The 26,131-nt window shown below is 48.7% G+C and overlaps 1 protein-coding gene across 1 annotated transcript; it reads right to left on the bottom strand.

Moving 5' to 3' along the window:
- Nucleotides 1-1,954: 1,954 nt before the first annotated feature.
- Nucleotides 1,955-6,873, bottom strand: CCK (cholecystokinin). Its single transcript, XM_075555575.1, has 2 exons — nt 6,669-6,873; nt 1,955-2,088 (listed from the first exon to the last, which is right to left on the bottom strand). Exons 1-2 carry the CDS (start codon nt 6,871-6,873, stop codon nt 1,955-1,957), a joined length of 339 nt encoding a protein of 112 aa, XP_075411690.1.
- Between the last annotated feature and the right edge of the window lie 19,258 nt (nt 6,874-26,131).

Genomic DNA, 26,131 nt, shown 5'->3' with positions numbered 1-26,131 from the left:
CCATCTCCTGTCTTGTACTAAATTCCAATTGCTCATCCTTCCCCAACACATACACACACACACACACACACACACAGAGTCACATTCTTATCTTCCAACCCACTGAGTGTGTGGTGGGGTTAACTAAAAATCGCAAGCATCTAGATATTTTGTGTTCAATGAGGAGAGCTACCCACATATGAGGCAGTCGCAGAGACCAGATTATAGGGACTGAACTGGGTACTGAGCACCCAGGGAACAGAATCTCTCTTCAGAGTGTGTTATCTGTTTGGGGTTTTACACGGCATTCTAACTTCAAACCAAGCTAAAAGGCACTGGCCCACTCTTCCTGGCTCTCCCTCTGAGAACTTGCCCATGGTCTGTTCTCTTTCTGCTAAGCTGGGGGTGGGTGCCAGCGGGCTGGGGATGGTCCCTTCTAGACTAGTTACAGATTTTCAACATTGTGTGTAACCTCTGTTCCCTTTCAGTCTGCTCTGCCCCACCAGAACCCCCGAATCTCTGCTGAGTGGGAATTCACGGTTCCCAGAGACCTCCAGCTGGAGGCATTGAGAGGCTGCACTGTGGATGGGTGGGATGTGTGATCATCTCTGGTCTAGCCCATGGCAGGAGAGGTTCTGTTCCGACACGTAGTACACTCCAGGGGCCGTAATCACAGGCTGGCTCTTCTCTGTACCTTTGGGAAACCAAGCACGGTGCTGAGCCAGCAGCCTGACATTCCCACTAAGCAGCAGAACCTGCTGTGGAACAAAACCCAGGTGGTTCCTATGGGCTCTAGAGGTTGAGAAGAGCTGGAGGGAGGGATGGATGGCAGTCCCTCAGGTGGCATGGTGGGTTATGAGTCTGGCTGCTAACTGCAAGGTCATCAGTGTGAAACCACTAGCTGCTCTGTGGGAGAGATGAGGCTTTCTACTCCCATCAAGCGGTCCAGTCTCAGAACCCCCCAGGGCAGTTCACTCTGTCCCAGAGGATCATTCTGCATTGGAATCTACTGCGTGGCAGTGAGTGTGTTTCAGCTCTGGAGGGATGGCAGTCACACCACCCTGGGAGTGCGGGGCACTGCGTTCTGTAGACCTCATTAGCTGGGTACTATGGGCTGGCTGGTCACTTTCCCCCTACAGCACCTGTTTACTCAACTGTAACCTGTGGAGGAAATGTGGGCAGAAGTGTGACCCCCCCTCCACTAAGTTGTGGTGGGCCATCTAGTCAAGTCCACCTTACAGTAACTCTTACATGACAGGGTAGAACTGCCCTGCCGGGCTTCTATATAGTCTGTTTACAAGATAAGAAAACCCCTAAAGAACCCTGCTTGGGTTGGGGTGGAGGTGGCTGTTGAATACCTGTGGTTGGGGCAGTGGGAAGGTCCATCCCAATGTTGACCCTCTGGGCCTCACCCAGACAAACCAGTGCTTACAACCAGCAGGCTGGTCCTTTATCCAGGACCCAGGATTGGCAGTGCCGGACGCTGGAGCTGACCACTAAAGGCCCGTTTACTGGCTCTTCCCTTTCACTGGAAAGCCAGCTCCAAGGCCAGCCTCAAGTCCCAAAGCCCTTTCCGGGTCACCTAGTGTAGGAACCTGTCCCTGAGTACAGTCTCCCGGGTACCCTGCCCCTGGTCAACCCGAAGGCCAAGCGGAGTCCTTTGCCCCCAGCAGACCCGAGGCAGGAGGGGGCAAAATGAAATCACTTTAATGGCCCTGCCACACATCAGGGCCAGGGGTCACAGAGGCGGGGACATTGCGGTTTCCCTCTGCGCACGTTGGCAGAGGTTCACAGTTGCACTGGGCGAGCTTACAAACAGGGTTTTCCCCCACCGAGAACTTAATAAATAGATACTGGTGGGGGGTGGGGGGAATGTCAAACTTCAGAGACAATGAGTTATGACGGTGATTAATTCGTATGCTGCCTTCTCTGAGATGAGAGGTGCTTCCGGTCCAGCGGAGGAAGCCTGGGTCCCCTAGGAGGGGTACTCATACTCCTCAGCGCTGCGGCGGCCAAAATCCATCCAGCCCATGTAGTCCCTGTCGCTTATCCTGTGGCTGGGGTCCAGGTGCTGCAGGTTCTTAACGGGGGACATCCGGCCGACCGGAGCTGCAGAGTCAGGGAGGAAGAGAATGGGAGACATGATGGCCAAGATCATGGCTGGCTCGAACTGTCAAAGAGCACAACGGGAATTTCCAGGCAAAAAAGAGAGCGGTAGATCCATGTCCAAGACACTAGAGTTGTTGTCAGGGGCCACCGAGCCAACGCGACTCGCAGGAGCAAGCCCATGTGACAGAGGCAGACCTGCTCCATACGGGTTGCCCGGCTTGGATCCGGGTCCCTAGGGAAGCCAATCCCCAGGCCTTTCTCCCTTGGAGCCTCTGGGCAACTTTGAAGCGCCACCTATTGGTTAGCAGCTGAACACCAGGAAGGGCAATCTACTCAGGCAGTTAATGGGTGTGCTTGGTGTTCTGGTAGTCTCTAGGCGGATTCATTTCTGCCTAACTTTCCTGGACGGGTTAAGCACTCACCTACTAACTGCAAGGCTTGGGGTTCAAGACTGCCCCAAGGTGCATCAGAAGAAAGAGCTGGTGATCTAGTCCCAAACAACCTGCCATCTGACACCCACAGGAGCACCGTCCAGCTTGGATACATAGGGGGCCACCAGGAGTCGGAAACGGAGCCAACGCAACCAGTTTGATGTCACGGCCTGGCTACTGGTGAGGGTTTTCTTTGTCCCCACCCCCCACCCCCACTCGGCCCTCAGACTATTCTCCCTAATGGGCATGCCCCTGGCAGGAGCCAGCCCCCCATCCTCCATCCTTACCCACTGTCCTTTATTTCTCCTTTGTCTAAAACTTACTCACTTTTGAACTTCACCCTCACTATCGCTGCACGCCATTCGCCTTCTGGGGAGCCCTTGGCAAGGCAATGCAATTACAATACTTCAGTGCTGGGGTTCTTTTTAACGGAGCTGCTCCCGCATGGCTCAAAGAAAAATGACTCATGTTCCTTGAAAACTGGTGTATTTGAAATCATTCATTTGAAAGTTGCCTTCTTTAAAAAATGATAATAATAATAATATGGAGAACAAGATACACCATCCAATTCAAGGCCTACAAGGGTGGGTAGAGAGGCTTAAAAAGAGAGAAAGACGCATTTAAATCCAACGTTTAGGCCACAAGTGCAATGACCAAACGTGAAGTGGGCGCTTTGGGAAGGAAGCTAAGTCCTTGCAGACAGGGGAAAACCCCGGTACAATTCAGACTTGGCTGGGACAGGGAGAGGTGACACAGCTCTGGCATCTGAAGTCAGTCTAACACTCCCTCGTGTGCAAAGGAAGTGTCCCAAAGGCCCCTTAGGGGACTTGGGCGGCCAAGAGGGCGGAGGAGTAGAGGAGCCCAGTGGCCCCTCACTTCTTGTGAGGCTGCAAGGTTTGCTCTGACCTGATTATTTATTGAGGAGGACACAGCAGGGGCAATGACCGTGTCTTACCGGGTCTTCCTTTAAGCCACCTAAAGCAGCGAGCAGAGCAGTACCACAAAGCTCACATCCTTCCTCACTGGGCCCCACGCAGGCTCCCTCGCCTAGAACTGGGTCAGCCCAATACCCCCCCAGCCCCTCCCAGACTCTCCCCAGCCTGCACAAAAGAAAAAACAGCCCTTGGGGTTGAGTTTTTTCAGTGACAAGGCAGACCCCGCATTGAGTATATCTTGCAGTCCTGTTCCCTGGAACAAGGGGTTTGCCCCATCCTCCTGCCTGAACGGATCACGAACGCCCCCTCCAAGACCATGAACAGCTTGCCTGGGTTTCCAATGAGAAGAGGCAAAAGGATAGCTCTGAAAAAGCCTGCAGCCTGCATTGCTGGGGTGGGGGGAGGGACACCCACAGAAGCTGAGCTTGCTGGTCCCTCAATGTCGTCCCTCTACCCGCCTGCACACCGTGGTGCCCTCACCTTGCAGGCATTGTCCAGGGTCCACACTCACTTCCCCGGGACCCCACACAGGCAGGAGCTTCCACAGTCCAGATGAGATTCAGTGGAACGGTCTGGCCCGTGTCAGTGTGAAAGCCCAGAATAAGCAGGGCAGCAGGCAAGCCCGGTGGTTTCCAGGCAGTGTGGGCAGGGCAGGGCTTGGATGGACCTAGCCCTGCTGCTGTCTGAACAAGGAACCTGGTGTGGGTCACTCACCCTGGTCAAGCCCTGGCTTTCCGACTGAATAATGCACAGACAATAGAGATGCAACACTGGGGCTTTGCAGGGCAGAGGGCAGGGTGCATGCTAACGGTTAGATACCCTCCCCTAGCTCCCCACACCCACTAACAGAACTGCTTCTCTCTGGGTCACGGAAAGCCCCGGAGGTGTTCCTAAAGACAGACCGTGGAGCTCTGCCCAGAGTAAAGGACCGTGTTCAGTACTTCAAGCCTTCTGGAACACTTTGCTGCTGTGGTTGGGTGTCCTAGAGTGGCATGCTGATTCATAGAGACCCCGTAGAACTGCCCTGTAAGGTTTTCTAGGGCAGTTAACCACAAGGTCAGCTGTTCAAACCCACCAGCTGCTCTGTGGGAGAAAGAGGAGGCTTTGGTCCTTGTAAAGATGTGCATCCTCAGGAACTCAAAGGAAGCATCTCTAGCCTGCTCCATAGGGTCGATCTGAGTCAGAATAGACTCTATGGCATTGAGTTTGGTTTGGAATCTTTATGGGAGCAGGTGGCAAGGCTTCTCTTTCTTTACCGAAATCAGCCGAATTAGCCGAAACGCAAACGAGAAGCTCTGAGAGAGGTTCGAAGCCCCGATATTTGGGTTCTCAGCCAAGTGTTTCACCCTTGTGCCACCAAAATTCCTCATAAACTTACAAGGAAGCAAAGCGGCAGCAGCCACTGATTCAACTCCTAGCAAGACCCAAGGACAGAGGAGACGTGCCCCAAAGGGCATCCCAGGCCGTGATCCTTCCAGGAGCAGACGGTCACATGTTTGTCCTGCAGAGCAGCTGGCTTCAAACTACCGACCTGTGGACAAGCTGCTGAACACATAGACACAGCACCACCAGGGGACGCGGCTGCTACACTCTCAGAACAGGAACTCGATTCAAAAGAACGAAACTGCGTTGTGACGTGTATGGACGTCCCCCTGGCCCGCCTTGGCCACGTGTTTGTTTGCTAGCTCCCCCAGATCTGTGGGAGTTGGCAGCTGAAATTCCCAGTGACTGTCATCCCCACCTGGGATGTTTGGACGACAGGCTGAAGGCAAAGAAAGATGTGCAGAGAGGAGGTGTGATGGGAAAACTCCCCCACTAAGGTTTGTGCCATCCAAGTGACTATCTTTGCTTTGTACTCATTCCACCCCTGGGACCTTTCTCAGGTGCGGAGGGAAATTGAGAGTTGATTTCCTTGGAGAAAACAAAACGAGCCCTGGAAGCTCCCGATTAATCAGGCTGAAGATCAGCCCACCATGAGGATCTGTCATCAAATGAGACCTTCAGACAGATCATCCGAGGGAGCTCAAAGCATTCTCAGGCGCTTTCTCTTATCTAACTAGTATCACGACCTCTTTAAATGTAATTTACAAGAAAGTAAAGCCAAAGGTGGCTTGGACAATTTCCCAAAGGGAAGACCGGAACCAGCCACTACCCATCTTGCTGCTCTCTCTTGAAAATGCCTCCCATTGAAACAGATCCCAGTTCACTTCATAGTAAACCGCAGGAGACCCTGGAGAGCCATGCTCTGCTTTCCCTTCCTCTCCTCCAATCTCAGGAACCCTGGCTAAGCTTGGCTGCCGAACAGGAGGTTGGCAGTTCAAACCCACCTAGCATTCCCCCAGGTGCAAAGCCAAGCAAAACCAAACTGAACACTGGTGATCTGCTTCCAGGATCTGCTTCCATAAGGAGTCCAGCCAAGAAACGCCTGTGGGCAATTGTATTCTGTCATATGGGGTCCATATGGGTTGGAATTCAACAATAGTCAAATTCACCAGGGGCAATAGCCTCCCCCCAAAAAAGTCTGCCTCCCCCCACCCCTTCAGGACCACCTGTGTTGGTCCCTCCCCCCAGCACTTTGCCCCACAGCCAAAACTCTCCCCACCAGCGTCCCTGGGGAGGGAATGGACAGACTAACAAACGGATCAATCCCTTAAGCCCAAGCCAAGGAGAACTTGAAACACTTAGAGATTCCTTTATCCTTTGGTACAGTTTGGTGCACAGTGGTGTTGTTACTTCTTTTTACACTGCTGTTGTGAGGTCTCCCGATTCATCCTATGTTGCCAGGGGGTCTCCCGTGGCCAGTACCTGGTCGTCCCATAGCAAGGGCCATTGAGTGGAATTTGGGGTCCTTCTTAGGGAGCTCCTGGTCAATTCAAAAAGAATTGAAATCTTATCTTCTGATGTCTTCATACAATGACTTGAACTTAGCAACACAGGGTCAAACTGCATTTCAAAGAAAGGTTTGGGAAAAGTCCTTCGCCCTCTTAAAGTCTCTTCTGCCGCTCCTCTCCACCTTGCCACCTCCCCCTCAGAAGCGGAAATGTCTGGTGTGGGGGAGCTGGGCAAAGAAGAACCCTTAGCCTGCCCCTGCTTTGGTCCCCAGGAGGTTTCTCCCTCATTAACTGTGCTCCCAGAGGAGGAAGAGGAGGAGAGGACCGGGGTAGGGAGCTCAGCTCCAGGACAGCCCCCAGGGATGCAGAAGGGCCATCCTTACCTTTCCTGGCCTGCTGGATATACCTGGCCAGCAGCGCTCCCAGGTGTGCTCGCGGCTCGCCGTCCACCCTTTGCACTGCCCTCAGCGGCCTCTGGGGAGCCTCCTGGGCCAGCAGCACTCCGGGGTCCTCTGGGGGAGCGAACTGCGCCACAACGGTGGCCACCAGCACCGCCATCAGCACGCACAGGCCCATGCCACTGTTCATAGCTGCAGGAGAGCAAAGAGGGGCACTTAACATAAAGGGGGAGACCTGTGGAGTCGGAGCACCGGGGCCTCAACACGGAGCTCCGATGGCGCTGAGGCTGGGCCAAACTGCAGAGTCTGAAGGAGGGGCTCTTGGCGACCCAGCCTTCTCCGTTGCTCAGCAGAAGGGCTGTGCTCTGCTTACCCTGACCACAAAGCAAGGTTAGCAGGACGTCTGATCTCTACTAGAAAAGCCAGGGATTAAAGCGAAAGTGGCAAATCTCCCAAAGAGAAGACTCCTCTGTGAGAGCCAAGAGATCGCAGCGAGAAGGTAGCTCTTTTCCAAAGAGCTAGGAAGCAAGTCGTTCCTTCGGTGGGAGTTAGTGATGAGGGAGGGAGAGAAGTCCTTTCAGTAGCTGGAGATAAGAGCCGCGTTCACAAAGTTTCTGCAGCATGGACCCAGACGGCGCAGCGTTGGCCTCAGGCCACCACGAGCCAAGTGCCCGCATTAGTCGGGGTGCAGTGTAGCAATGATGAAACACACAACTTTCCTCTAGTTCTTTAATGCTTCCCCCCTCACTGTCATGATCCCAATTCTACCTTACAAATCAGGCTAGACCAGAGGATGGACACTGGCACAGACAGGAACTGGAAACACAGGGAATCCAGGACAGATGATCCCTTCAGGAGCAGTGGTGAGAGTGGCTGTACCGGGAGGGTGGAGGGAAGGTAGGGTAGAAAGAGGGAACCGATTACAAGGATCTACATATAACCTCCTCCCTGGGGGATGGACAACAGGAAAGTGGGTGAAGGGAGACATCAGACAGTGTAAGACGTGACAAAATAATAATTTATAAATTATCAAGGGTTCGGGAGGGAAGGGGGAATGGGGAGGGAGGAGAAAATGAGATCAAGTAGAAAGCAAATGTTTTGAGAATGATGATGGCAACAAATATATAAATGTGCTTGACACTATGGATGGATGGATGGATTGTGATCAGAGATGTACGAGCCTACAATAAGATGATTAAAAAATAATAATTTTAAAAGGCAACACAAAACCAAGCCTCACTGCCCTGGAGTCAATATTGACTTATAAGGACCCCTTGTGGGTTTGCAAGACTGTAACCATTAACGGGAGGAGAAAACCCAGACTTTCTCTCAAGAAGCTGAGCTGTGGGTGGTTTCAAACCACTGACCACGGGGGGAGCGGGGGTGGGTGGTAGGTGTGTAGCAGCCCAATGCTTTAACCACTACACCTCCGGGACTTTGGGGGACCAGTAACGTGTGCCCAGCCCTCCGTCACTGACAAAGTACCAACCGCATTTTAGACCCCCACCCCCACCCCACCCCACCGGCGCTCTCCGGAGTGTGGTAGTGACAACACGAATCTCCTGGGATCTTATTCGGAAAGATGGCAAGGGACACCGCACCTCTGCATAAAAATCTAGCACATTCCAGCTCCAATGGGAATCATTGGCTAATGGCTCGTATGCGTGCATGGGCTCCCAAGGGCGCCAGGGGAGCTCGAAGGAGGGTCCTTAACTCGCCTAGCCCACCCAGCACCAGCGGTTCTACAGCCTTCCCGCTGACTGTAAGCAAAGTAATTGGGGGCAGGAGAATACACTGCCAAGCTGAAGATGGCATCCCTCGCACCAGAGACCCCTGGCTTGATTCCGGGTTGGCGAGAGGGCGAGCCTACCTTCGGAGTCGGGCGCCGAGGCTTCGGGTTCGGGTTCGGGTTCGCAGCCAAGCACCCCGCGGCCGAGCCAAGTTCAGGCTGGCTGGGCGGTCGCCTCTTAAATAGCTCCACCTGGCGCGGGCGGCCACTCAGCTCCTCGGCCCGCGCTGACGCACGCCGGCTGCAACACGTGCTCAGACCACGGCCACCAGGGGACCACCCGGAGGAGTGGCTCCAGAGGGGAGGGGGCGGGTGGCCCAATGGGATCGGGTTAACCCCTTCCTGGCGGAGTGCCCGGCGACCTGCCCTCCTCTCCATCCCCGCCGCTTCCTTCTCCGACTCTGTTCAGCTCCTCTGGTGCGCATCCCGAGCCCGGCTTCATCCTTCCCAGGCAGGGGTCCCGGGGCCGCGTCTCCTCCCGGAGGAGAGCCAGCGTGCAATCCCTTCTGCGCGCCCAAATGGGCTGGAAAGGACCACTGGGGCATCCAGGGCTGAGAGGACGGCGCGTGGGTCCCGCCGCGCGCATCCCGGGCAGCGCCAGTCTCCGGGTGAGTGGGTGAACCACTCTGGGAGAGGGGCCTGGGCTGGGGCTTCACTTTCTCTTTAGGCTCTTTCGAAACGCCCTCGAAGTTCTCCAAGATGTGAGGGGTTAAGTGTCCTACAGCTAGCTGACTGTTGGTGTCCTGGGCCTCGATTTACCCACCTGTGTAACAGGCTTGGTACCGCCTGACTTTGCGCTCAAGTGACTCCTGCTGGGGACAGGCAGTTTTTTCTTGGAAGCCAAGGCGCATCCGCCCGAGGGGTCCACTACTCCTCGCCGCCGCCAAGTGGCGCCAGAGAGCGTCTCCGAGTGTGCGAAGTGTCCTGGGGTATCTGAATCTCACCTCCCCCCTCCCCAACACCCCAGGCCTAGCAGGAACTTGGGCTGCTAAGCTTGGAGATGAGGACTCCGACCCCACCTCTCCAGCCAACATGCGCCCCTGGTTTTGTCCCACTTGAAGTCTTTGGTTTTGGTGTCCGGGGCCTGGTGCCCCAGGTCGCCTGGACCCTGCAGAGGTACCCCCATGCAAGATAGAGATTTTGGAAAGATTTCTTTCAACTCAGAGTGCCTATTCAGTTGCATTCTTCAGAGCACGGGGCCTCAGGGACACCTGCGCAGGGACTGAAGTGTCCCTTCCCAAACCTGAGACCCAGCTGCGTTTCTGCAACCTCAAACCCCAAACTAAATTCATTGCCACCAAGGTGATGCCGTCTCATAGTGACTGTATGGGGCAGGGTACAACTGCCTCTGTGAGTTCCTGAGACTCTCTTTTAAAAGTAATAATAAATCATTTTACTGGGTCTGTTACATCTCTTATAACAACCCACACATCAATTATATCAAACACATTAAAACCATAACTCTTTATAGGAGTAGAAAGCCTCATCTTTCTCCAGAAGAAGCCAGGAGGCTTGAACTATCAGCCCAATGCAACCTAGAAGCTGGCTCTTTTAGAACAGTTCTGCCGACTAAATGCTGTCCAGTGGTCTTCCCGGGAACTGGGAAGTCTGTGCGTAGTTCAGACAGATGTGAGGAGTGGCTGAGACATACATAGAAATACACACTTGATACAGGGCTGTAGTTCTCACACTTGGGCCAAGGGTTGTGATTGTCAACCCCGGGCAGGGGGGCAAGGAGTGGGTGACAACATGAAGGGGTGAGTGGAGGAAAGAGCCAGAGAAGGGGTGGCCCTGAGGCTCATAGCAAATGCCACCAAGAGAGCCAAAAGGGCACCAGGATTGTGGTAAGCTGGGAGGAAGACCCAGCCAACTGGCCTTTTTCATGGCCCTTAAGTTTATAGCCACTCTCCCTTCAGGACCGGGAATTCTGAGCAGAGCTTTTTTAAATAGAAGATCCCGGGGCTGGGGTGGAATGAAAGGCCAAAAAGGAATCTGTTTTCTTTCTTTCTTTCTTTCTTTCTTTCTTTCTTTCTTTCTTTCTTTCTTTCTTTCTTTCTTTCTTTCTTTCTTTCTGCCTTTTTCCTTTTATTTCTATTTAATTACTTTTTAAAATCATTTTGGGGGCCTCATATAGCTCTTATCACAATCCATCCATGCATCCATTGTATCAAGCACATTTGTACATAGGTTGCCATCATCATTCTCAAACCATTTTCTTTCTGCTTGAGCCCTTGGTATCAGTTCATTCACCCTCCCCCACCCTCCCTCCTTCATGAACCCTTGATAATTTATCAAATTTAACACACACACCCCATGCCTTACACTGACCGATATCTCCCTTCATCCACTTTTTTGTAGTCAGTCCCTAGGGGGAGAGGGTTATATGTAGATCATTGTGATCACTTCCCACTTTCTCCCCCACCTTCTGCTTCCCCTCCTGGTATCTCTACTCTCATTATTGGTCCTAAGGGGCTTATCTTCCCTGTGTACCAGTTCCTATCTGTACCAGTGAGCATCCTCTGGTCTAGCTAGATTTGTAAGGTAGAATTGGGATCATGATAGTGGGGGGAGAGGAAGCATTAAAGACCTAGAGGAAAGTTTTATGTTTCATCGGTGCTCTACTGCACCCTGACTGTCTCTTCTCTTCCTTATGACCCCTCTGTACAGGGATGTCCAATTGTCTATGGATGGACTTTGGGTCTCCACTCTGACTCATTGATTGATATCAGGCATCAAAGACCCAAAACGAAAAAATCCTATCAATGTGATCCCAGTGTTCCCTCTTAAGGAACCTGAGGGGGTTAATGATTCTGACCTTTGTTCTTAAGCAAGTCCTGACAGTCCTATCGGCACTCAAGAGGATCTACCATTCATTAGCAAACTTTTACTTAGGCTGCTTGAGGCCTATGCCTTTGGGGCCTGGTTCCCCAGCTCCGCCTCCACGTCCAGCTTCCCTGCAGTTTCCAGCAGTAGGTCAAGCCTCAAATGCTCCCCTGTCCACTTCTGGGCTCAAAGCTCAGCCCTCCACCGAGGAGAGGAGGGTCAGTCTGGGATGCAGAGTCTGACCTCCAGGAGGGGAACCCTCAACCAGTCTCCTGATCGCCTTGTTATGACCCCTGCTGGGCTGCTAACTGCAAAGTCAAATCCAGCAACCACTCTAGGGGAGGCAGACCTGGCTGTGTGCTGTGGAGATTTAGTCTTGGAAATCCTAAGGAGCAGCACCACTCAGTCCCATGGAGGCAGTATGACTTGCTATCACTTTGATGCCCATGAGTTTGAGTTAGGTGTCTGCCTATCCTTAGGAACCAGAAGTTGATGTCTCTTTTTAAAATAGATCATTTTATTGGGGGCTCTTACAGCTCTTATAACAACAGTTGTATCAAGTTGTATCAAGCACACAGTTGTATCAAGCACATTTGTACATATGTTGCCATCGTTTCCAAAACATTTTCTTTCTACTCGAGCCCTTGGTATCAGGTCCTCTTTTTTACTCTCTTCCCTCCTCCCTCCCTCTCACCCTCGTGACCCCTCAATAAATTATAAGTTATTATTTTCATATCTTACACTGTTCGCTGTCTCCTTTCACCCATGTTTCTGTTGTTCGTCCCCCTAGGGGTGTGTGTGTGATACGTTGATCATTGCAATCAGTTCTCCCTTCTCTCCCCACCTTCCCCCTACCCTCATGGTACCATTACTCCCATTGCTGTTCCTGAGGGGTTTATCTGTCCTGGATTCTGGGTGTCCTGAGCTCTTATCTGTACCAGTGTACATGCCCTGGTCTAGCCTGAACTGAAAGGCAGGTCTGAGGTCATGATAGTGGGGGGTGAGGAAGCCTCAAGAAACCAAAGGAATATTGTGTGTTTCTTCAGTGCTCTACTGTGCCCTGGTCGACGCATACCTTCTTTGTGACCCTTCTGTGAGAGGATGTCCTATTGTCTATAGATGGGTTTTGGGTCTCTGCTCCAGCCCCTCTCATTCTCAACAATATGTTTTTTATTTGTTTGTTTTGGGTCTTCTGATGCCTGTTACCCAATCCCCTCAACACCTCATGATTGCACAGGCTGATGTGCTTCTTACATGTAGGCTTGATACTTCTTTGTAATATGGCCACTTGTTTAACTTCAAGCCTTTAAGACCCCAGATGCTATATCGTCTGATAGCTGGGCACCATCAGCTTTCTTCACCACATTTGCTTATGCACCCATTTTGTCTTCAGTGATCATGTTGGGAAGGAGAGCTTCACAGAATGCTGTATTGTTAGAACAAAGTGTTCTTGTGTTGTGGGAGGGCTTGAGTAGAGGCCCTAAGTCCATCCACTACCTCAATGTATTGCCGTATAAATAAATACGTACACAGGCCAATACATGTATTTTTATGAATTAATGTATTTACATATGGACACACCTATGCTTATGCCTTTGTGCATAGCTTTGCTTCGTAGATCTTTCCTCTCTTTGCTTTTTCTTCCTCCTGTCCCAACATCATGATCACCCTTCTTCTGCCTCTTAGTAGCTCCTCTCAGTTAGATTGCTGTTGCTCCAACACCCCCAGGATCTCTATCTCCTCCTCGTTGTTAATTTTAATTCCCTAGTTGCTCCCCTGTCTATGGTGTTGTTCCTTTCCCCCCCACTTTCTCCTCCCCCCAGGTCCGTCCAGAACCTTTGGTCCCATTGCTTTCTCCTCGAGCTTGTTTCCCTTGCCTATCTTACATTAGTAGGCAGACCAGCAATAGCAGAGACAAAAACAAAGAAAGAAAGAAAACAAAAGATTGAATAAAACGGGGAAATAAACAAATAGCAATAACAAAAAAACCTGAGAGAGCACACATAGTACCAGATCTGTCTGCTGACCTTTATGACGATCTCCCTACTAGTCCTGGGGGGTTCTGAGAAGTCTATTTTTGGGGTTCCTTAGGGGTTTTGCTTTGCTCCTGTTGCTGATCTATTACGTTCCCTTCTTGGTTCACCCTGCTGTGGGGGGTTTCAGACTGGAATAACTCCCCAATGTGTGTCTCCAGTATTACCCACTCTCGTGGTATGCTCCCATGAGGGGACATCGTGTCTTGAGCTGTTGTCAGCCCTACCAGCCCTCTCTGTGCCTTAGCAGCTCCGTGCAGGGATATCGTCCTTAGGGCTTGGTGTGCAGATATGGGGTCTAGAACCTCACTCTCTCTTTTTCTTTCTTGGTTTGCCTCTGTGTGGGCATGGCAGACTGGCCCCTCTCCCTAACCTGTAGATTTAGTGTTGTCCTCTGCAGCCCATACTTCTAGGGAGAGGGTCAGTTTGGCTCTGATAGGGGCCGGCCCTGTAGCCCTCTTTGTTCATGAGTTGTTCCACGTGGTTACGTTGCCCTCAAGGTTTGGCGCACCATGGTGGGGTCTGCATACACATCCCATTTCTGTGGAGACATAACCAATATCCTCCCCTTAGGTGGTTAGTGCCCTGCTCCTTAGGTACCATCATATCCCCACCCCCCCTTTTCTCCCTACTCTTCCCCTTCTTTGTGTTGGAATGACATGTACATCCTTGGGTTTGGCTTGTCCCTCACCCAACTGCCTGTACCTCAACCTGTATAGTGTGAGAAACATGGCTTTTCTTCCACACCTACTGTGCTGATTATAATTACTTCAGTGGACCCATGTTGCACTTGTCCTTTTGTGACTTGCTAACTTTGCTTAGAATAATTTCCTACAACTTTTCCCACCCACCATGCTGGAGTACCCATGTGGAGACCCCTGCCAGCACTGAGATGCTTACACATTCACTGACTCGGCTTTCCTCCTGCAGTTGGTGTCATTGCGTCTGTTTTGTGAGATGTAGGAGGACTTTGTGAATTGGAATTGGACATATGGGTTAATAGGTTAATGTTGGACTTGTGGGCTTGAGCAGCACTGGGTTGGGATGTTTTCTTGGTGTGCGCTTAACCATTATATAAAACTCTCTCTTATGCATGAGTTTCTGTGGATTTGTTTTTCTAAAGTACCCTGACTAATACATTCTTGCACCAAAGTTCTTAGGTTTGTTCCGGTTTCTTCGTTGATGGTCCTGATAGTTTGGGATTTTTTTTTTTTAACTTCTAGATCTGTGATTCACCTTGAGTTTGTTCTTGTCCCATAGGGGGAGGTAAGGGTCTTGTTTCATTTTTCTATAGGTAGATATCCATTGTTTCCAGCACCACTTGTTAAAGAGGGCATTCGCCTCCCACTTGATGCTTTTTGGGCCCTTGTCAAAATCAGCTGTCTATATGCTGATGGTTTTATTTCTGGGTTTTCTGTTATTTTCCATTGGTCTGAGTATCTGTCACCATTCCAGGACCATGCTGTTTTGACCACTGTAGCTGTGTAGTAGAGGTCAAAGTCAGGTAAAGCGAGCCTGCTGGCTTTGTCCTTCTTCTTGAGGAGTTATCTGCTAATTCTGGGCTTCTTCTCTATCCATATAGAAATTGGTAATCCGTTTTTCCAATTCTTTGAAGAAGGTTGTTAGTATTTGAATTGGGATAGCATTAAACTTATATAGTGCCTTAGTTAAAATTGACATCTTTACTATACTGAGTCTTCCAATCCACGAGCATGGGATATTCTTCCATTTGTGAAGGTCGCTTTTGGTTTCCTGTAGTAGGGTTCTGTAGTTTTCCTTGCGTAAGTCTTTGTGGGGTTTTTTTGTTAAATATATCCCTAGATATTTCAGGTTCTTGGCTATTGTTGAGGCTACTGCCTTCTTGCTCTCCTCTCCCATGGTCTTATCTAATGTGTACAGCAAACTGATAAACTTCTGTTTGTTGATCTGGTATCCCACCACTCTCCTCATTTTTTACAGGAGTAGAACATCTCCTCTTTCTCGCTCAGAGTGGCGGGTGGTTTGGAACTGCTGACCTCTCAGTTAGCAGACCAATGTGCAACCATGACACTAAGGTCAGAATTGACTCAGTGGTGTTGAGTTTGGAGTTTTGTACCCCAAGGAATGGCTGGACATTTAGCCCTTTCAGGCGGCAGCACAGAATCAAGAACCGGCTATAAGGAAGTGTCTTGGTGTGTCCCATCATTGATAAACCTTTACAGTGGACCCCTGAAGCAGATGGATTGAGAAAGCAACATTTCTATAGCAGGTTGCCTGAGAAGTCTGTCTTGTGACTGCCCTGTCACCACCCTGCAATAAACTGAAAGCATGTCTGTTTACAGTTATGTGCTTTTAGCAAATCATGTATTCCCACCTACATGTTACCCATCTAAACCCTCACTCTTAGACATCCTGTCTTTGACTCCCTGGTTGTCTTTCAGCCTGCAAACAGTTGCAATGTTGTAACTTTTGGTTTGTGCTTCTCTGCACAAAGATGTTGCTTCCTCCCCTCTCCCTCCCCGTTATCAAGCAGGGTATCTGTTTTCATGCTGCCAATTTAAACCTGTTGCTCAATGACAGATCCAAACATGACAATACTCCCACGTAGTCAACAGAACACAAGCCAGCATCTTCCTGGTGTTCTCTGTTTTTAGCGAAGATCCTTCTGATGTCAGCAATGAAATCTCTCGTTTCACATCTTCTTCTGAATCTGGCTTGAACTTCTGACAGTTCCCCACCCCCCATGTATGGCTGCAACTGTCCTTGAATTATGTTTAGTACCATTTTATTTGGAGAGGATACTGATGATCTTGTTTGATAATTTATGTATCTGTTGCCACCTTTCTTTGGAGTGGACACCAATATGAACCTATTCCAATCCAGTGCCAGGTAATTAGCAACCAGTGAGGATTCTGGACCTGGATGATTGAGAGCTTCCAGCATTGCATCTGTTTGTTGAAATATCTTAGTTGGTTTTCTGTCAGACTTCAGAGAAAAAAAGAATGTTTCCTTTAAGGTTCTATGGCTAGGTCAGCATTGATGTCAGTGTTACTGTCAGGAAAGGTAGCTTTAAAAACCCACATGGGTTTGAGACTTGTGCCAATATTTTAAAATTGAGTTAAGTCTCTGTTTTCAGAGTGCTCTATTTACATGTACCATGTGCCACTGATCTAAGCTCTCATAGAGATTTATGAATAACTTCGTCAAGAATATAAATTCCAGAATACTTACATGGAGTGTCACCATAGGACAGATTAGAAATGACCCTTTGTTTTTTTGAAGCTGTTCAAGAGCAGAAAGCCTCATCTTTCTCCCATGGAGCAGCTGGTGTGTTTGAACTGGAGACCTTGTAGTTAGCAGTCCCAGGTGAAATCCACTATGCCACCTGAGTTCCCTGTGCCTGCCCCAACTGATGGTGTATTCAATCATCTCAGACATGCAAAAGCTAGACAATGCATAAGAGCAACAGAAGAAGGGTGATTGGATTTGAATTACTGTGGTGACTAAGAATATTGAATGTATCCCAGACTGCCAGAAGAACAAGCAAATCTGTCGTGGAAGAAGTATAATCGAATGTTCCTGGGAAGCAGGGATGGTGAGACTTTGTCTTTTGGGATGTCACCAGGAAGGACCAGTCCCTGAAGGAGTGTGTCATGCTTGGTAAAAAGGGGAACATCCTCAATGATGTGGGATGACACACGCAGTTACTGTGGCATGGGGCAGACATGACACTGATTGTGAAGAGGCCCGGGACGGGGCAGTGTTTTATTCTCTTGCACATACATTTGCCATGAGAGGGAACCAACTCACTGGCACCCATTTCCTCAAGCCTTTCACAAACGGGAGGCTTGCTTAGGTTTTCCTTGCTCTTCCATCCCAGAGCTGTTCTCCTTTAGGAACTTGACCTTTAGAAGATGCCAATGGAAGGTGGGTTCAAATCATCAATCTTTTTTAAAAAAAATCCTTTTATTGGGGGCTCTTACAGCTCTTATCACAATCCATCAATCCATACCTCCATGGTGTCAAGCGCATTTGTACACATGTTGCCATCATCCTTTCCAAAACATTTTGTTTCTACTTGAGCTCTTGGAATCAGTTCTTTAATTTTTCCCCTCCCTCCCTCATGAGCCCTTGATAAATGATGAATTATTGTTATTTTCATATCTTACACTGTTCACTGTCTCCCTCTACCCATCAAACCATCCTTCTGTCTGTTAGAACTTGAGCGTTTCATCCTTTGGGACACACAGGAATTCCAGAGACATGCCAGGCGCTCCCAATTCACTGCTTTAGAATGGAAACTCGTGACCTGTAGCCCTCCTTCACAGGAGGTCAGTAGGCTGATTGCTGTGGAGAGAGACCTTGTTTGAAGCCATCTGTTTTGGTTCTTGATGATTTTTTCCTGCACAGGAAAGAGAAATGCCAATCTTTGCCCTGGACTTTCAAAAGGCTCACAGGGTGTGATCTGCCGTTATCCAGAATGCGTTGATGGAAAAGAATGAAACAGCTGCAGTCTCTGCGGCCCATGTTTCTTTCTCCTATTAATTGTCTTCGTTTGGGTTTCCATGAAAGAAGGGCCTGAGAGACAAGTGCCTGGGTGCAGATCCTTTATCTGAGAGGAGCACCCAGGGGAGGTGCAGTGACAGAGCCGAGGGAGTTATCAGGGAAGAGAGATAAGACCACGTGCGTGTTAACGAGGGTGCTGTTTCTGAGGACAGCTGGACTCTGGGCCACTGGAAAGTCTCTGAGGAGCCTCCGGGAACAGACCTTATCCATGGAAGCTGGAGGGGCGCACAAAGCCTTCGTCTACCCACTCTTTCTCAGTTCCCCATCGGTCTCCCGGGGCCAGAGACACTCCTTGGGCAGCGGGGAGGGAGGCAGATGGCTGAGGTGGGAAAAGCTAATGCGGTGCTGAGGAAGGATGCTGTGAAACCTCAACACCGATGGGATCATACCTGGATGTTGACAACACCTCCTTCTTTCCCTGGCAGAGTCAAGGAACTCCAGCATCATTGTGCTTATGCTGTGCCACGGACTGGCTCACTCTGCTTGGTGGTGTTTGGGTCTGTGATCCTTGGAGGAGAGGGTCTTTCAGGCCCTCCTGAGATGCTGGTTTAAGATATCAGTAAGGCTTCCAGTCAATCATAAGCTATTAATAGTCAAATTTGGGGGAAGTAGAACATGTAGGTCTGGGTTGACTAGAGAGACAAATCCAGAGACACTCATATGTGTGTAAGAGAGAACTTTATATCAAAGAGCAGTTGTATATTGAGAAAATATCCCAGCTCAGTCTAGACAAGTTCATAAGTCTGGTATTAGCCCATATGTCCGATACCAGTCTACAAATTCCTCTTTAGACTCACGCAATACATGCAATGACGCTGGATGAAGGAAGATCACAGGCCAGTGGGTGGAAAGTCTTGTGGATCCAGTGGTAGTGGAAGCATCTCAGCACTGGCTGGGTCTCCACGTGACTTCTCCAGCTCCAGGGCTCTCGCTCCATCAGCGTAGTTCCTTGTGGCTGGTCCACAGGGAGACAAACCAGAGAGAGTGTGTCTGGCCTCCAGTGAGCTATTTATCTCCATTGTGCCTTCAATGAGGTCACCAAGCTGTGACCTGATTGACAGGCTAGACTCCCCAACCCTTCACTCTTAATAGTCTCAAGTTGACAAAAGATTATGTAACTACCACAATGTGTATTTTTGACTCCTTGGGGTGTCCGTCAGTGCCCCAGCCCCTGCCTTGTACTAGGGTTAGAAAGCATTCCCTGCACCCTTGAATGAGCTGACTGCGAGCATGAGTTGCACACCGGCTCCCTGCGTTCCCAGTGGGATTAACCACCAACCTCACGCCATCCAGAAGACGGCCTTTGTGCCTGCATTCAAAACCTGTTCAGGCGGATGCCCTTTCTCTTCAGTGATGCTCGTGCTGGCGCTGGGAACTCCTCTGCTGTCTCTTGGTTGGCAAAAGCTGCTTCTCCTGCAACCTTGATATTTTAAGAATGAACCTCCCCCTACAAGGATCAAACCATCCTTTGCTGGCATGAAATTCTCCATCTTTACAGCCTTCACCTTTAAGTTTGTTACCTTATAACTTCGATTTTTCTTAAATCATAATGGGGTCCATGGGCACACCTTTCTTATAGCAATCCTGCACCAGCACAAAAACTGCATTTTCAATATGAGATTAAAAGTATTTGGAGTATTAAGGTAGCAGATGGGCATTGGGCCTCCACTCAAGTACTCCCTCAATGCAAGAACACTTTGTTCTATTAAACTGGCATTCCATAATGCTCATCTTCCCAACACGATCAATGAAGACAAATGGGTGCATAAGCAAATATGGTGAAGAAAGCTGATGGTGCCGGCTATCAAAAGATATAGTGTCTTAAAGGCTTGAAGGTAAACAAGAGACCATCTAGCTCAGAAGCAACAAAGCCCACATGGAAGAGTGCACCATCCTGTGTGAGTATGAGGTGTCAAAGGGATCAGGTATCAGGCATCATCAGAACAAAAAATCACATCATTGTGAATGAGGGGGAGTGCTGAGTGGAGACCCAAAGCTCCTCCGCAGGCCACTGGACATCCCCTACGGAAGGGTCACAGGAGGAGATGAGTTAGTCAGGGCGCAGTGTAGCAATAATGAAACATACAACTTTCCTCTAGTTCTTAAATGCTTCTATGCTTAAATGCCCCCCAAGTATCAGGATCCCAATTCTACCTTACAAATCAGGCTAGACCAGAGGATGTACACTGGTACAGATAGGAACTGGAAACACAGGGAATCCAGGACAGATGATCCCTGCAGGACCAGTGGTGAAAGTGGCGATACCAGGGGAAGGTGGAGGGAAGGTGGGGTAGAAAGGGGGAGCTGATTATAAGGATCTACATATAACCTCCTCCCTGGGGACTGGACAACAGAAAAGTGGGTGAAGGGAGACGCCGGACAGTGTAAGATATGACAAAATAATAATAATTTATAAATTAACAAGGGTTTGTGAGGGAGGGGGCAGAGAGGGAGGGAAAATAAGAGGAGCTGATACCAAGGGCTCAGGTAGAAAGCAAATGTTTTGAAAATGATGAGGGCAACATATGTACAAATGTGCTTGACACAATGGATGGGTGGATAGATTTTGATAAGCATTGTATGAGCCCCCAATAAAATGATTTTAAAAAGAAAAAAAAGTAGTTGGCAAAAAATGCAGGGTTTTCACACCTGCTGGTATATTTACAGTGATGGTTTTACTCATGTCTTTTTCTGTTTTTTCTCCTCATGCTCAGTTAAGATTAACAAGGCAAGGAGCCAAGCTTGCAGAACAAGCGATGAGAGTTGCAAGAGAGAGAGAGAAGTAAGTTGCGAGGGAAAACATGACAGGACCCCAAGACAACACAGGTCTCTCCAACAAGGGAAGAGGAGAGGCTTTTAACACGAATGACAGAAGATCCGATGACCCGTGGGATGGCATCAAGAACATCAAACTAGTCATTAAGGAGAGAGGAGCGAAAGAGAAGATCAAAGGGGAGAGCAGAAGAGACCCTGAAACTGGCTCCGAATTGTAGAGCCATTAAGGCAAATGAAAGACAGGATGAAGCCAAAGAGCCAAACAGAAACCAGAAACCTTCAAAGGGCAACGACCTCCATTCAGAACATCAAAAAGGAAGACCATGCTCGTAGCTGAAAGGGAAAGAACTGCAGGGGGACAAAAATCAAGCTTCTAGTTGCAATATTGAAAGATCCTGTGAGCAAACTGCTGAATGGTGCAGGAAGCATCCACAGAGGATGGAAGGCACTTTAGACTCTGTTCTTCTGAGTGCACAGCATCCTTCCTAGGCTTCGATGTGGAAACCACACTGAGCGAACGGGGCTTTACCTCAAGCACACCTGTACCCTTGGACCTGAGGCTGAAACTCCCTAGTGTGAGAAGATGCAGATGACAACTAGCCCAAGGGGCATACGTTGGACTTGGCTTTGAATCTCCTACATTGAGGAATGGTGTCCTGGTACTACTATATGTTTACTATTTTAGTGCCCCCCCCCGATTTATTACGACATGCATGAATCTGGTGGGCGTGGCTCTGCTGTTGTGAATGAATCGTATTGGAAGAGCTGCCCTATCACAAACCTCTGTTGTTGGTGTAGTGTCCAGTCTCTTAAAAGTTTAATCTGTGCACATCAACAATATATTTTGGCGCATAGCTAGCCTAGACTCATACGGTTTCCTTTTCTCTAGAAGGTTTTGAACTCTATGTCACTGGCTTAAGTAATGACACTATGCATTCTTGACTGCTAGCTGCAAGTTGAGCAGTCTGAGGCCACCAGCCAGCCCCACAGGGAAGGATGAGGCTTTCTATCCCTGTGAAGACTTGCAGGCTTGGAGACTCACAGGGGGCAGTCTACCCTGCCCTATTGGGTCGATCAGAATCGTTATTTACTTAATGGCAGTGGAAGCAATGTCCCAGGGGGAGGATTGATAATCTTCTTTAACATAAAATTACAATAATGCCTCTATGGTGATTCAGAGACATATATAAACCATAGACGTATGAATGGATCTTGAGTTTGCACTTAATTCTAGACCTGATCTAAAGAAAATTAGTTCTTATGACTTGGACCTGCTTGATGCTTAACCTTATGAAGAGATGACTAAAGATATGGGTGCTCTAGCAAAGCACGGTGAAGAAACTAGATGATGTGCAGCTGTCAGAAAGAATAGCATCTAGAGTCTTCAAGGCTTGTTTTCAGGCAAGCAGCCATCTAAGTGATGTGTCAGCTAAGTCCACACGGAAAAAGCACAACAGCCTGTGTGATCCAAGGATTGCAAATAATATAATCCAAATTTGAAGGAGGGAATGGTATCAGAGCTTAAATTGGGAACACCTGTTTTGCAGCAGGCTAAGGGCGACAAAGAAGGCCCACACTCCATTTGCAGGGTCTACACACGGATTAAGCCTCTGGTGAATCCCCATAGTTGAGAGATGTGAATAACCCTGTTATCAGACAGAGAGCACTGTAAAGTGGATTATGGAAGATTTAGTCAAATCTGAATCATTTCAAAACTCTATCAGTTAAAAATAAAAGTGAAGGGGACATGCACATGGATTAAATTCCTGGGAAATCCTCTTTGTCCTTGGACCAGGGATTTGGTCCCATGTGTCATGGGACAGCTCAAACTATGCTGACAGGTACGGAAGTGGCTTACCCAATCCTGACACACTGTGAGCAGAGCGTCATGGTTGGAGAATTAAATGGAGACACAGAGGAAAAGATGTAGCGCTTCCACCCACCATCTGTGAAGCCCTCCATCTGCTGCTATCAGCGTCTTTCCTCGTGTCTCTGCCTTGCTGGAGGTCCTGTGAATCCTCCCTGTGATGAAGGTTGAGAGCGAGCACCGCGACCCTGGATGAAAGCATCTCAAAGCACACCGGAGGAGCATGTTGACATTTGGATTTGCTTAGCATAAATTTTGATATGAACCATGATCTGGATTTAATGGTAGACACATGCATCAAACTGTACACCGAAATCAGAGCTTCCTATAGGTAACTCAGAAATGATTGAAAAATATCTAAGATACTTTAAGCTAGTTTTTTTTACCCTTATGTTTGCTATTTGGAAGAAAAGCTGTAAGCAATAAATATAAGTGATTTGGCTGTAAGTCTCTGATTGAATACATTAGCCATTAATAATCTATTTACAGAACCCCTCTTTGAAGATGTATCTGTTCTCCCAGAAGACAGCATGAAAGTGGCCAGGTTTTAGTTTCTTGTGATCTCTCTTGCGGCCCTTTGGAATTGTTTTAGTGAAGTCACTATAGGCCAGTGGTTCTCAACATTCCTGATGCCACGATCCTTTAATACAGTTCCTCATGTTGTGGTGATCCCCAACCATCGAAAATATGTGTTTTCCGATAGACTTAGGTGACCCCTGTGAAAGGATCATTCAACCCCTTAAAATGGTCGAGACCCACAAGTTGAGAACTGCTGCTTTAGACAGACCATTTCTTATCACTGGATCCAATGATCAGGTATTAAGTTACAGTTCTTCAAAGAGACACATTTTGAGGAGGAGGAGGTGTGGGGGGAAGGATTACATTTTATCAAATATAAGAATGAATCTCAAGACTAATTTTTGACTTCGTTGGAGTTAACTTAAAAATTCTGTAATAGAGAGTCAGAAGAATTACCAGAGTGAGACACACTGCACTCCCAAACAAGAATCTCCATGTAGTTTTGGTCTTTATCAAGTGCACCTACAGGAACAAGTCAGAGTTCAAGTTTGAATGGAAGAGCTTGCCGACGTTCCATATCTGGCAGCTGCTGCCGAGCCTACACTGTCATCAACTTCTGGGCAGGTATCTGCCGGACACTCCTGTCTCATGGTCAGCATGGATTCAGAGGCCACGAACACCAACAACTGATATTCTCTGTTTTCCTGGGCGTTTTCCCATGACATTCTATCTCCACTGCCTCGCTTTGATTGATAAGCAAAAGCTGGAAAAACGTACACAATGACATGTTTCGTGGTTACTGGAGGAATAATACAGGCACCATTGCTGATCTTTTTGGTGAAGAAAGCCAATTTTGCATGGTATATTTCAAACTAAATAAAATGTGGATTTTGTTTACAAAAGAAGAAAAGAAAAGAAGCATGCCATGTTGAGGATGGAGGTGCCTGACCTTGGACCGTGGCATTTTGAATGGTCTCCTGAACGAAAGACAGTTGGATGAGGAGAAAGGGAGACTGAAGGAGACTCAATGCCTTGGAATGGGGGAGGGGAGGGGCTGGAGAAGATTGCTGAGAGGACCAGGGACTGCTCAAAGGACAAACAAGTCTATCTTGGAAGAAGTCTGGCCAGAGTGCTCCTCAGAGTCAGTGACGGCCATACTCTGGACCTGTTGTCAGGAGAGGCCAGTCCCTGAAGCAGGACATCATGTTTGTTAAAGCAGAGGGGCCGTAAAAAGGCGGAAGGTCCTCAAGGCGATGGATCGACACCAGGGCTACCACAGTAGGCGCAAGCATGGGAACAACTGGGGGAATGAATGCCACAGGCCAGAGCAGTGTTTCATTTTATGGTGCATGTTGGACCTGACTCCGATCAACAACACGTGGGAAGGGCATTAATTTGACCAGAGATGAAGAAGAACATTAGAAATTGGGTCGACCTTGGTGTGATCATGGAAATTGGGTACATGCACAACAGGTGTTCAAAAATAGAGTCCGAGGGAAAGGGTCTGGGCAGGTTATCATCCCTTATTAGGGGATGGTTCGCACGTGCCAGGAAGCTGGCTCTTTACGTTTGAATCCTCTCCTGGCTGTTCTTGGCTCCTGGTTTCTACTCCAGTGTCTGTTATGCACCTGCTCCCATGACAAGTTTAGCCAGTCAGATGGGTAGATGCTACCAAGTAAAAGTGTGGGACTAAAACACATGATTTTCCAAGGGGAGGAAAACACATTATTCTTTCAGGGGACACAGGTGGAAAGAAAATTGAAAATGACACAGGCGATTGAATATGCCTCAAGTGAAAATGCTAACTGGATATGCGGTGTGATCTAAGCCTGAATGAGCTGGCTTTTGGAAATTCCCCCCAAAGTCACATGAACTTGGAGAGGAGGAGTGGTAGAATTCAGCCTCTGTCCTGCTCTCTCTCTTCTCCCCAGCCTGTTGCGTCCCATTCTTCTTCCTATCGTCCAGCTTCTTGGGGCATTTGCTCAGCACACAGCTTGAATAAATGTGGTGAGATGACGCAACCCCGATGGACGCCTTTCCGGGTTTGAAACCACGGGGAATATGCACTTGTTCTGTTTGAATGGCTGCCTTTCGGTCTACGTACAGGTTCCACGTGAGCACAAGGAAGTGTTCTGGATGCACGTTCTTCATAACGGTATCCATCTTTGTTCTGCTCCACATAGTCAAATGCCTTTGTGTAGTCATTAAAATATAGATAAACATCTTTCTGGTATTCTCTGCTTTCAGTCAAGATCCATCTGCCATCCTCTTCTCTTGTCCTCTTCTGGATCCAGTTTGAATTACTGGCAGCTCCCCGACCATGTACTCCCTGCATTCTGGAATGGGCACCTCCATGAGTCTGTCCCGGTCAGTTGTCCAGGCAGCTTTTTCCCCCACGTTTCTTGGCACAGTCTAGTGAGTGCTTCCAGTCCTGTAACTGCTTGTTGAAGCATCACAGTGAGTATTCCATCAACTGCTTGGTTTTTGACATTGCACCTGAACGTCTGCCCCCAACACCACCCGTTCTAAAATGGTTTAACCTTCCTTTTGGTACAATGGCTCTGCATTCCTCTAATTTTCTCTGCACACTTCCTGCATCTCTCAATAGTTTGTGCATAGGATCCTTCTATATGGCAACTCAGGACTTCAATACTTTCTTCAGTTCTTTCAACTAGAGGAATGCTGGGTGTGTTCTTCCTTTTGGCTTTCTAGCGCCAAGTCTTTGCACATTGAATACTTTACTTTGTCTTCCCCAGCTGTCTTTTGAAACTATCTGTTTACTTTTCACACCCTTATCTTGTCCATTCTTTTAGCGACTCTACGTTCAAGAGCAACTTCCAGAGTCTGTTCTGATATCCATTTTTGGAGTTTCCTTCTTAGTGACCTTTGCTCTTTGCGTTGGAGATTAGGGTTGCGACCCCTGCTTTTTTTTAGGTAGCCATCAGCCTGGTATATTTTCCGCCAGCCTTTTATTCTTAGCCTATTTTTGTCTGAAAGTTTAAGATGTGTCTCTTGCACACAACAGATTGTTGGGTTAGGCCAGTCCTCAAGCCTTTTCATTTAATGTAAGAATTGAGGCCATTGGATCCATTGTGGT

The sequence above is a fragment of the Tenrec ecaudatus genome, chromosome 8 (assembly GCF_050624435.1).
Source record: "Tenrec ecaudatus isolate mTenEca1 chromosome 8, mTenEca1.hap1, whole genome shotgun sequence".
Lineage (NCBI taxonomy): Eukaryota > Metazoa > Chordata > Mammalia > Afrosoricida > Tenrecidae > Tenrec > Tenrec ecaudatus.
This window is presented reverse-complemented; position numbering and strand designations above follow the sequence as displayed.